Here is a 13,321-nt window from a genome sequence, read left to right on the forward strand (position 1 = left end):
AAAAAGTCAAATTAATATTAACCAAATTTATTTCTTATAAATTGTCATAAATTATTCCATATTTCTCAATTTCTTCATCTAGCACCAAAGAAGAAAAAGGTACTTATCCCGTACCGGCCTCCCCTTTTGTGCAGAATTCGTCAAATAAAAGGAAAATTCAACAATTTTTATTTTTTTTTAAAAAAAAAACGTCTACACATGTGTTGGAAATAACTAAAAAGTAAAAAGATAATTTTAAATTTAAGAGAAAATATGATTAGACTATTTTTCCCTTACTAATATATCCATTCAAAAATAAATAAAATAATTTTTTTTGTGACAAATTTTAAAGATATAACACTAAATAAATAAAAAAATATTTTTTGTGTTATAAATTTAAATTAGATGTTTTTTATGTACCAAAAAACAAGTATAAATGTTTGTGATAAGCTCAAGTTGGATGATCACTAATAATATATTCTTCAGTTCCTCCCTCCACATATATTACAACAATTAGCTTAGTAACTATAACTATTTGTCTAAACAAAATAATATACCCAAGAAGTAATTATGTGATTAAATTCCTACGTAATTTTTTTTTATCACGAGCTAAAATTTATTGTAGCAAATACTAAAAAGGATCAACTCTAAAAGTGAAAATTATATTGTGTCTACACAACAATTAAATTTTTTTATCATAAAATCAAACACTAAGTTTCATCACGATAGTATTTGTCGATCTTATTAACTTAGATTTTTAATCATTTGATTTGATTTGATACAATCTTCCCGAGTCTTACAAGTAAATTTGAAATATAATTTAATAGAATCGGTGATTAAAATGTAATTATTTTTAATTAATTAATTATAGCTAATTTAAATTTAAGTTTATCTTGATAAAATATTTTGATAATTATTATGACACTCAAACATTATTTCTTGAAATAATACTTTTACGATCGACTATTAAATTAAATTAACCAATAATTACTACAAATGTAATTATTGTTAGTTGAACACAGATTAATAACTAGACATAAGTATTATAAAAGTATTTATACAATAATTTATATCTAAATAAATAGATAATTAAATTTAATTACTTTTAATCAACTAATTATCTTAATTTTAAACAAATTAAATTCACTAAGCGTTACATTATATTGATTCAATAATAACATCTTTATTGCAATGGCATCGATTAGGGGTGGCAATGGTGCGGTGCGGCTGCGATGTGGGTTTTTTCTAAACTCGCGAATTTTAAAACCGCACCGCACCGCCTCACATCACCTTTAAACCCGCATAAATTCGCGCATATCCACACTGCACCAGCCCACATTTTTTAATAATTTATAATTTCATTGAAAATCATAATATTTTCAAATCTACAACTAGTAATATCCAATTTCTATTATATCACTTTTCAAAAAAAAATTATCAAAGAAATATCATGTGTACAAGTAATGATCAAATATTAGATTTTTATTAAGATGAATAAAGAAATTAAAATTAGAAGTCAATTAGTTTATCTAATTATATATGTTGTTTTAAGTATCATAAATTTTTAAGTAAAGAATACATATAATTTTAGGTAGATTCACAAGAATAATCTTAATTTTTAGCTTTTTATTGGTTTAAACTCATATATACCCACAATTCGCCCCGCCCCGTCCCATTTTAAAAAATCTTACTTCAACCCGCCCCACACCCACATAATTTAAAACTCGCACCGCCCAGCATACCATAAAACCAGCACCTCTCCACACCCCACCGCTCAATTGCCATCTCCAGCATTGATAGAAATTCAGTATTTTAAATGAAATCTATGTAAGAAATTATAATCAATTTTTGGAAGAAAAAAAAACCTCTTTATAAAGAGAAAAATGAATAAATTAAATTTCAATTTTTTTTATTTAATTATCGATTAGAAGATTTAGCTTGTATGAATTGTTATTGCTTGGATACCAATAATGATAGCTAGTTCAGTATCTTAAGCATAAATATATATTCACGATTAAAATTAATTGATATTCTTATCTCACATAGAGTTGTCAACAATTGAATTCAATTATTCTTATCTCACATAGAGTTGTCGATAATTGGATCCAATTTTATAGCATGTAATTTTAAATGTAATTTTTAAAAATAAGTAATTATATTAATTTTGATTAATTCATTATATCAAATCGAAATAAAATTTTAATAAGTCTCACACAAATTTATCTTAATCAAATGCTATGAAAATTATTATTCTACTAAAGGTATTTATTATTTGTCTCAATCAATTTCACAAAATCTTACTTGTAAATTTTAAATATAACTTGATTTTTTTTTCGTCAAATCTTTATGATAACGTACTTCTATTTTCTTAGTAACATATTTAATCATGTATGTATTTAATGAGGAGATGAGAATAGAGATAAATCTATGCGAATTTAGAAATAATGAAAATATGAGAATTAATTATTTTATTTTTTTCATATAGAATTTGGGAACTAGGAGTACCATATATGATAAATTATTTTTAAGGTATTGGAATTTTTTCTGTCATATCAAGATATTGAAAATAACATTGAAGAGAGTCTTCTAATTTTAAATGGAAGGGTAAAAATATCAAAAATTAAATTAGTTAATAGTGTGAAAAGCATTATTATAACTTTTGGGCCATTCTTTACCAAAAAAAAAAAAAACTTTTGGGCCATTATGGTCAAGAAAATTGTGGCCGAATATGTGGCCCATCTCAAAACAAATGACCTAAGTTTGGACGGGTAAATATTAGAAATATACTCAAATTTAAGTGATTTTTAAATTTTAGTCTCAAATAATTTTATTTTTTTAAAATAGTCTTTACCTATTAACTAATATTTTTATGAACGAAATTTCTCCTGACTAATGGAGTAAATTATATAAATGATCTTCATAATGGATAACTACTCTATATTTATATCTTTCAATTTTTTTTTTATTTTTAATTTTTTCTCAACTCTTACTTTTTTTTTTCTTTTTTCCTCTGAACTTCTTTTTTTTTCTTTTTCATTTTACTTTGATTTTTATTTTATTTTTTATGTTTTTTAGTTTTTCTCAATCTTTACTTTTTTTCTTTACACCTCTCAACATCTACTTTTATAAAAAAAATTATTTTTGTATGATTTTTTTTTTCTTTTTAATTTTTCTCGACCTTTATTTTTATTAAATTTTTATTTTATTTTTATCAACCTTTATTTTTTTTTCCATTCTCTATCAACTTCTACTGTTTCTTTGATTTCTATTTTTTAATATTTTTCTTCATTTTCTTTTTTTTTTTCGCAATTTTTATTATTTTTGTTCCTTTTTTTGATTTCTTTCATTCAAGTTACATCTCATGAGTAAGAGAGGACACTATCACATTATAAAGACAAGACTTATGACTTTCAAACAACAAGATACGTTTCATGGGTAAGAGTTGACACTACCACATTGTAGAGGCAAGACTTATGACTTTCAAACAACAGGTTAGTTGACACTGCCACATTCTATTTTGATTTGTTAGATATTTTATAACTCTTACCTTAAGGCAAGACTTAATTCGGGGACTTTCAAACAACAACTTATGCCCCAAGGGCAAGAGTTGACTCTACCACTTATATTTTCATTTATGAGATGTTCTATAACTATTGTGTTAGAGGTAAGAGTTAGATCAATGACTTTCAAACTATAAATTATGCCCCACGGGCAAGAGTTGACTCTACCACATTATGTTTTCATTTATGAGATGTTCTACAACTATTGTCTTAGAGGCAAGACTTAGCTCAAGGACTTTCAAACTACAAATTACCACGTTATGTTTTCATTTATGAGATGTTCTACAACTATTGCCTTAGAGGCAAGACATAACTCAAGGATTTTCAAACAACAAATTATGCCCCACGGGCAAGAATTGACTCTACACGTCATTCATGTCCTTAAATTTGTTTTGATGTAAAAACAAAAAGGATCCCTTTACAGATTATACAATTTTTTATTTATTAGCAAAATATAATAAAAGTTGAAAAAAAATAATCAAACAAAATAGAGAAATAAAAAAAAAGAGATTGAGAAAAAAAAGGCAATAAGAAAATAAAGATTAAGAAAAAGCAAAGAATTAAAAAAATTGAGAAAAATAAAAATGAGAGGAAAAAATAAAAATAAAGTTTGAAAAAATTGAGATGGAAAAAAGAAAAATGATAAAAATAAAAAATAAAAGAAAAATAAAAGTTGAGACAAATGAATTTAAAAAATAAAAAGTAAAATGAAGAAATAGATAATATTTAAAAAAAAAGAAAAAAAAGAAAAACTAAAATTTGAGATAAATGAATTAAAACATGAAAATAATAAGAAAAAAATAAAAAAGTGAAAATAATGAAAATAAAAATAGAATTTAAGGGACAAATGAGTATGAAAACTAGTTTTTAAAGATTTTTTTTATTGGGATAAAAAATTCAAAGCCTCCAAATATTGAGGATATAGGATGTAACTTCCTGAGTTTGGACCATTGGTCATTGAATGATCTGTCGACTAAAACAATACCTATAAATAGCCTTTTCAGTTTTGGGCTACGTTGACCTCTTTAGTATTGTTGTTTTTCCTTCCTTTTTTTTAGCTCCAATTTTTTTTTTTCTTTTTTCTTTTTTTTTTTTGCTAAAAGAGCTGCTTTTTTTTTTTTTTTTTTTTTTTTTATAAAAATTTATAATTATATAGAAACTGTATAATTGTTGTATAAAATTCGTATTTCTATAAGAAATACGTGAAAATCGTATAAAAAAAATATAGTTATTGTATAATTTGTATAGAACGTGTATAGAACTTGTAGCTAAATAATTATTGTAGGTTATTAGGACGTGTATAGAAATTGTATAGAATATTTCTATGTATATGATGTGTATACAAGAAATATTATTATTGCATATATATATATATATAAAAGATGTGTATAAAAATTGTATCATTAGTGTACAAAATATGTATACGTCTAGAATGCATATAAATTATATAATATATATATATAAATAGAGAACAATAATTTCAATGTTATAAAATTATATTTGACTGTTAAAAAATAATATTTAAAAACTAGACTTTTTTTAGTAATAAAAGCTAAAAAATAAAAGTGGAAAAAATAAAAGAGAAGCTAAATTTTGAAAAAAGAATTAAAAATGGCGGGAGCAGGGAGCTGGGAATTTGGCTAAAAAGTGAAAATTGAATTCATCGACTATTTTCATGAAATTTGTTTAGACTGTAGTGCCTTTTTGGCCTTTTTTCCTTTTTCCTTTTGATATATATTGTACTCCTACTAATGTTTTTCGAATTGATATTTTTCCAATAAATTTTATGTTCCTAAGAGGTACACAACATAAATTTCCTCAATATGCTCTGTTGACTCACAGTCATTTAGGGAATATAATCTTTTATGGGGTCGTTTGGTAGAGTGTATTGAAAAAATTAATGCATGTATTAGTTAATGAGTATTAGTAGTACCTTGTTTGGTACCATATTTTTACTATGCATAAATAATATTTATACTAATTATGCAGTGTATTGTGTATTGAGGTGTGTATTAATAATATACACCATTTTTCATGTATTAGTAATACAAAGACTCAATACATGCATTAACTTATTAAATAATAATTTTATCCCTATTTTTCAACCTTTTTTCTCCCATGATTCTACCCAAAATGGAGAGCTAAAAGATTCTAAGCTTGAAAGAAAGGGTACAAAGAAGAAGCTTTAGTGGTTGTCAATGGTGGCGGCCTTCTCCTCCTTCTCCCTCTCCAATTCTCCTTTTACTGTTAGACCTTTCAAATGCCTATCTGTTTATCCCTTACTCTTTTCTCTTTCACCTTTACTTCGCCAAAATTCCTAACAAATCGTTAACCTTAAGAACTTCCACAATTGTTACTTCTTCTTTCGATGGTTTCAGTACCAACAATCACAATTCTCAATCTAAGGAATATTTTGATAAATAAATATTTTTGTATAAAAATTATGTAAATATATATTATTTTTAATACATCAAATCAAATATTGTGAATGAAATAATGTCTGCATAACTAATACCAGCAATGCAAGTATTTTAATACACCTTATAAAACATTATTTTTATATAATCTATCGAACGACCCCTAAATGAGCCTTTACTTCTTTATTTGTGAAGATATACAATAGAAACTTGCAAGTTGCAACTTTAGAGGTGTTAGTGTTAATAATGGTAGAAGAAAACGATATTTCCTTAAATTATCAGTAAATTTTATTTAAATATTAAATTAAAACATATTTTGGTTGAACACTTTGATCATATGATAAAGTCTCCTATTAGAGATATCCGACTCAACATTTTTTTAAAAAAAATTTGCATGTTTTGAATCGCTCATTACGTAAATAAATCAACCACTTAAAAAAAATCTCTTATTATATTATTCACCTCAAACCTCATGTATGTTCTCATTGAATTGACGTGTCTAAATAAAGAAGTTATACGTGTCTAACTAATCAACACCACGTACGCTTTTAAATTGGTGCAAAAGCTTTTTTTTTCAGATATTGAATTGGAATACATCATATTTGAGTATATAAATGAAATTTACTAACATATGATGAGGTATAATTCATACAAGCACATTGAGGTGATAAGATTGTTGTCAGTTGCTTTTACTCTCCTGATGATTCTTTACTAATTCAGTTGACCAAACAACAATGTCTTTAATATTGCACCAAAACATTCCCGTCAGCATGAATTTCAGATGGCCAAATTATATCTGTGCAAAATCCACATGCCCAGTTACTTTCTCCTATACAAATGAACATACAAAAAATAGTAAACGCCGCCGCATCAGTCTTCAAAAATCAGGCCAAACTCATCTGGCTGGTAATGAAAAAATCCAACCCAAAACCAAACTCGAAGCACTTGAAACTGTCATCACTAAATTAGAACTCACCGTGAAAAATGGCACTGATATTTACGACCCACAAATCTTTGCTTCCCTTTTAGAAACATGCTTTCAATTGCAAGCAATTGATCACGGTATCCGTGTTCATCACCTCATTCCTGAGAAACTTTTACGTAAGAACGTCGGCATTTCATCGAAGCTGATTAGACTTTATGCATTCAGTGGACAGACTCAGAAAGCCCATCAACTGTTCGATAAAATGCCTAAGAGAAATGCGTCGGCATTTCCTTGGAATTCGATTATTTCAGGATATGCTGAGAAGGGTATGTTTGAAGATGCGTTAGCTATGTATTTTCAAATGGTGGAAGGGGGTGTGGAGCCCGATTGTTACACTTTCCCGCGTGCATTGAAGGCTTGTGGAGGTGTTGGGTTGATTCATGTAGGAGAGGAAGTTCATCGACACGTGATTCGTAGTGGTTTTGGAAGTAATGGGTTTATTCTAAATGCACTTGTTGATATGTATTCAAAATGTGGTGATATTGTTAAGGCTCGAAAGCTCTTTGATCAAATTGGGACAAAGGATTTGGTTTCGTGGAATTCAATGCTCATTGGATACATGAGGCACGAGCTCATAACTAAGGCGTTAAACTTGTTTCGTCTTATGATACGTGATGGAACAGAACCTGACTCTGTATCTATATCAGTATTACTTGCGGCTAGATTACCTTTCTCAATTGGGAAGCAAATTCATGGATGGGTTCTTCGTCGAGGGGCTAATCAAGAATTGTCCATTGTTAACTCATTGGTCGATTTCTATGCAGACCAACAAAAGCTGAAGCAAGTGAGATGGTTGTTTGAACATATGCATGAACGAGATGTCATATCGTGGAATTCAGTCATTTCAGCTCACTCTAAGCATCCTGAAGCCCTGCTGTACTTTGAGGAGCTGGTGAAATCTGGTGACCTACCAGATAGTGTCACATTTGTGTCGTTGTTGTCGACGTGTGCTCATTTAGGGAAACTAGAGGACGCGGAGAGGTTGTTTAGAATTATGAAGGAGAGGTATGATATTAGCCCAAGGATGGAACATTATGGTTGTATGGTGAATCTATATGGGAGACTAGGATTTATAGACAAAGCTTTTGATTTTGTAATGAAGAGAATGGAATCCGAAGCTGGACCAACAGTTTGGGGTGCACTGTTATATGCTTGCTACAGACATGGTAATGTCAAAATAGGAGAGGTAGCGGCGCAACATTTGTTCGAGTTGGAGCCAGATAATGAGCATAATTTTGAGCTTTTGATGAAAATTTATAAGAATGCTGGTCTAATAGAGGATGTAAAGAGAATAAAGATAATGATGGTAGAACGAGGATTAGATACTTCAATACCATACAAAAGTCGTTGAAGTTTCTTAGAACGACATTTTGCCAATGATTTTGCAGTACATCAAGGGAGGAGAGTGTGAATTAATAACTTTAAGGTAAATAGATACTTTGGGATGGTGAAATTGAGTGATATATGGATGAATGAAAACATCAGGTGAAGATTCGTTAGAAAACTGTTTGAAGAGATGAAATACATCTGAGTTTCATAGAAGCACAGTTGAAATTTCTAGCTTAATCTTATCTAGACTACGAAAATAGCTATCATCCAAAATGTTAAATTTCTTATAAATGTACTTTTCTTCTCATCTTCCCCTGTGCTAAAGATGAAGTGAGGATTATTTACGTGCAAAGGAGAAGTCCGGTGCACAAAGCATCCAGCGCTAGTAGGTTCCGGTGCATAATTTACCTGCCCTGACTAGTTCAATTGCATTGACGTTTCAGGATTTGGAAAAAAGTATTATCCTCTAATAGTGCTCCAATGTATTGTCTTGGTAGTAGAACTGACAGGGAATTTCATCGCCTCCTTTGAATCAGAACTTTTATCATTTATCGCTACTTGCCTACTTGGCTATGCACTCTCTTTCTATACATATTTACATTCTGATACACAATCCTCTCTAGTGTATGCATTTCTTTACACTTTGCACCATATTCTTTGGTTTTCTTAATGATTTGCCTTAATTATTATGCTTATATTTTAAAATATAGTCAATGAAAAGTTAAGCCAAAACTTTTACCATAATTAGACCCCAGCATTCACAAGTTTGTCTATCACATAATGGGGGAGACAAATGGCATTATAAAAGACGCAAATTGTTACTGTGCTTACAGAGGTAGAATTACATAAAGGATAGCCAAAAGTGATATGCATACATTAGCTGCAGAAGGGTAAGAAATACTCAAAATGTCTCCTTAAGAGGTAAATACTTTCACTTTCTTTTTTTGCACTCTTTTATGAGACTTGACAAAAGATAATCATCTGTTAAGGTATTTGATATGAGGATAGAACAGCAGACCTGTTAGTTATGTAAAACTCTGAAGATAATTAAAATATATTCATAAGATTCCGGAAATGCTTTTCAATGAAGATCAATTGATACAGTTTTGTACACTTGAATATTGATATGCATAATTAATTAATCAGGTATTTTTAAATGACTTATTTGATATATGAAACTGTTAAAAGGACTTGAATTGTTTCAATGGAAGTAAGTTATTTCATTTGAGACCTGTTTAACCATAACAACTCGTCTTCTTCGACCAATCCACTTTGTCTTCCATGGAGCATCACTTGAAACTACTTTATAACCCGCATTTGTATACAATTGTCGAGCACCAAAATCATCCTCATAAGCCTGTAGGGCTAGATACTTAAAACCCCAAAATCTTGCAAGAACATCACATGCATTAAGCAAAGCAGTCGCAACTTTCTGCCTCCTGCAGTTGATTAACATTTTAGTGTGTCAAATCAAATACCATTTGGCATCAAAAGGCACATATAACTCATCTGTATAGAAATACCATATCTATGTTTGCCATATCGGAAATATCCTATGTGACAAATAATGTTTATGAAAAACTTTCGTTTATGATGTTAGCTATATCCCCACATCTGTTTAACATGTTACCTTGACAATTTAACACATTTTTAACAGCTGGAGATAATGAACATGAACAAATGATTTGTGTAAACAAAGAGTATTTTGCACCGTGTCAAAGAAAGGATAAATTCACTTAATGGACAAGAATTGAATCTTGGACCTGAATTTGTTCAATACAGCGATTCCAGAAATGTAGATATATTCTGTTGCTCCTGGAAGGTACTGAAGAACATCATTATGTCTATACACTGTAGCATCAACGACTCCTACAATATCTTTTTCTACCTCAGGAGTGTCATTTGAGGCCTCCACAACTAAACATGCATACCTGTTAGTCAAGAATTTCAGATAGTTAAACTGAACTTCATTAATGACTATTTTCATTTTTACTACAAGAATTGCATTGATCTAGTTGGAGACTTGGAGTAGTGGACCTATAGGTTGGTCGTCTATTTGAAACTTCATAAAAACATTGAATTAATTTGAGCTTGATTAATAATGAAGGAAACCATCATAAGTAAAATATTGCTCTACATCAAGACAAATTCAGAATTACCATAGCAGACATGAGGTCGTGTAATTATTTTTTGTCTACCAATATTAAACAATCACAATGCACTTAGATTTTCTTGTTTGGGATTGAAGCATAGTTTAATACACTTAGATTTCCTAAGAATAGGAGGAAAATATACTCCACGGAATAGAAAATAAAGATTCAAGCCTTATTCCCAAGTTTTGATTTTTACCTGTCTGGTGGAGAATTCTTCAGTCTGTAAAGAAGTCCTGAAAATACTTCAGCCTGCATAATCATAATTCTCATTTTATATGTGGATAAAAATAATAATATACATGAACAATAACAGATAGAACAGTGCTACTGGGATTATAGTATAACAAAGAGAAAATGCAGCCAAATTCATTTCGATATGAAACTGCAACAAATATTTATGATCTTCATTCTTCTTCTTTTTTCGGTAAAATACATTCATTCCTCTATGTTGCATGCCCATGCCCCTGCCCCTGCCCCCCCTATCTGTTTTCGTAGAAAGATCAATAAATACAAAATGGTGCAGAAAATACTACATACCGAGAATCAAAGACAAAGCAAAATCAAGAATGGGATTTTGGGAAGAACAAATTCTTGAAAATGAAAGGCATAATATATAAAAATGGCATTAACTTGACCTCAGCTGAGACCAAACCGGTTTATTCATCTGCACCGGACATCTATGTCCTTCACTTTGGGTGTGCATAAATAGACCTAAACTATCGTAATGTTGAACAAGTTGGAGGGCAAGCTGAGACCAAATTGATGGGCACGTTTATGTATTACGGCAAAAATTAAAACAGCTTGAAAAATCAAGAAGAAAAGGACATGGGGATCTTTTGAAGAAGAAAACAGGTCCACGAAATGCAGTAATAATGAATGTTTGGAATGAACCTGAAAGAATTCAAAGAACAAATCATCAAAGAAGAAAAGAGGTTGATGAAATGCTTCAGCTTGAACAGCAGCAACTTTCCTCATTTCTTGTTCAGTCTCAATCATTCTTCTCACTTTCCATCCATAATTATCATTCACTAAACATTCTCCTCTTTGTTTTCCCTCTAACTTCAACCCCACTTGATCTAATTTCCTTGCTGTTGTTGATGAAACTGGAAAAGAACTGCTGCTACATTGTGGTTTCTGTAATCTTTTTCTCCAATTACAAAGTCCTCTGCCTCTATTTATTGAAACTTCTAGGCCTCTGCATTTCCATGAAACATCTTTCTTTAATAATGTGCGGAAGTTGGGTTGCCATTGGCATTGTGCCATTTTTTTTTTACTCTCAATGATTTCTCTTCATAGTCAAAACAGAAAGAGGAAAACTAGTACATTAGTATCTTTTTTTTGGTTGTAAATTGCGATTTTTGTGGTTCATTGATAGTCTCCTGATTCTCTTTTGTCTCCTTTTCACATTCTTGAAATTTTCTTTTATTTTTACATGTAAAAAGATCTAAAAAATATTATATTATTCTAATCAATTTATTCGTGACCATAAAAGATAATGTCCAGTTAAGGCTTGTGGCTATAGATGCACTAATGGATTCTACGCATAATGACAAGACGCAGGAACATTATTGAATGGTTCTAAGCTCATGATTTCCCTTGTGCCTGAAATTCTTTTCTATTTGGATACCAGTTAGCCTAACACGTGTCCCTATGCTACTGTATATTGGGTTCTATTATTTTTTCTCTTTTTCTTCTTTTAATAAAAGTAGTAATTGTTTAAATTGCATCTTGGATATGGGTAAAACCTGAAACCAAGAGGACCGTTTGGCCATATAATTTTTAATAAATAATGAAATTTTTAAGTATTAAAAAAAATTAGTATTTGGGGTAAATTTTATTTTTTGAAAACTTTTTAAAATAAAATATTTTTCTCAAATATTATGACCAAACACATGATAAAATTTCACTCAAAGCTTTACCTAAAAATGACGTATTAAAAATATTTGAAAATCTATTGCGAAACGCTAGGTAAGATTGGAGGAGTAGTAGTTGAGGAATGGGAGGAAATAGAAAAAGAAGTTGCCATTGAGCTACTTTTTGAGCAAATAATATCAATTAGGAGTGTGCCTAACTTGGTTTTGTTCGGTTGTTTTAGTAAGTTTTTCGCAAGGGGTTATTTAATTTAAATGTTTAGTTCATTTGATTTGTTTTCGAATCATATGTAATTAGTTTTGGATAAGTTTTATCTTATAAATAAATTTACGCTTTTGAGGTGACGTGGACCTTTTATTTCTTTCAAGACGAACATACAGAAGACAGTGAATAACTCTGAAAAGAGCGTTTACCCCATCCATGTACTCGCTTGGAATGCTTTATAGTGAAAGAACAACTCACAAAGCAAATCCTAGTATAACTTAATAGATACTATTAAATTTAAGTTCAGAAAATCTATATCTATATATAGATTCTGAACCGTGTCAGCATGGCCCGACATTAAGATATTTATTTGTCTTTTCAATCTTGATATATTTAAATAAAATTTTTAATAAAAGAATTGCATATGTTTTCTAGGATTCATCCGAAATCTAGCATGAGTTCAACATATATTATTTTAATATGCATTTACATAATTTAAATTGTTAACTATTGTAATTTATAATATTTTTTATGTATTTTTCAAATTAATATACGTTACTTTTCTTGTCCAAATTTTTGTGGCATTGATAGTCAATTATATTTTAAAAATAATTTAAGTTTTTAATTATTGTGATTTATAATACTTTTCTTCTATTCCAATTTCAGTGACACTACTATAATTTCAAGAGCCGACCAAATATTTTATATCTTTTAAATTTTTTTAAGTTTTTGATTATTGTGATTTCTAGTATTTTTCATGTAATTTTTTTTGAAATATATAACATATTAATTTTTTTTTTTAGATATTTTAAGTTGTTTACA

At 29.3% G+C, this 13,321-nt stretch overlaps 2 protein-coding genes across 2 annotated transcripts; one reads left to right on the top strand and one right to left on the bottom strand.

Annotated features, from left to right (window-relative positions):
- The first annotated feature begins 6,445 nt into the window (after nt 1-6,445).
- On the top strand, nt 6,446-8,876 carry LOC107858885 (pentatricopeptide repeat-containing protein At4g25270, chloroplastic). The gene has a single exon (XM_016703689.2). The coding sequence runs from the start codon at nt 6,691-6,693 to the stop codon at nt 8,290-8,292; it is 1,602 nt and encodes a 533-aa protein (XP_016559175.1). The 5' UTR covers nt 6,446-6,690; the 3' UTR covers nt 8,293-8,876.
- Nucleotides 8,877-9,314: 438 nt separating this feature from the next.
- LOC107858886 lies at nt 9,315-11,905 on the bottom strand. Its single transcript, XM_016703690.2, has 4 exons — nt 11,315-11,905; nt 10,620-10,672; nt 10,034-10,201; nt 9,315-9,709 (listed from the first exon to the last, which is right to left on the bottom strand). Exons 1-4 carry the CDS (start codon nt 11,684-11,686, stop codon nt 9,472-9,474), a joined length of 831 nt encoding a protein of 276 aa, XP_016559176.1. The 5' UTR covers nt 11,687-11,905; the 3' UTR covers nt 9,315-9,471.
- Between the last annotated feature and the right edge of the window lie 1,416 nt (nt 11,906-13,321).

This window comes from Capsicum annuum, chromosome 3 (assembly GCF_002878395.1).
Source record: "Capsicum annuum cultivar UCD-10X-F1 chromosome 3, UCD10Xv1.1, whole genome shotgun sequence".
Lineage (NCBI taxonomy): Eukaryota > Viridiplantae > Streptophyta > Magnoliopsida > Solanales > Solanaceae > Capsicum > Capsicum annuum.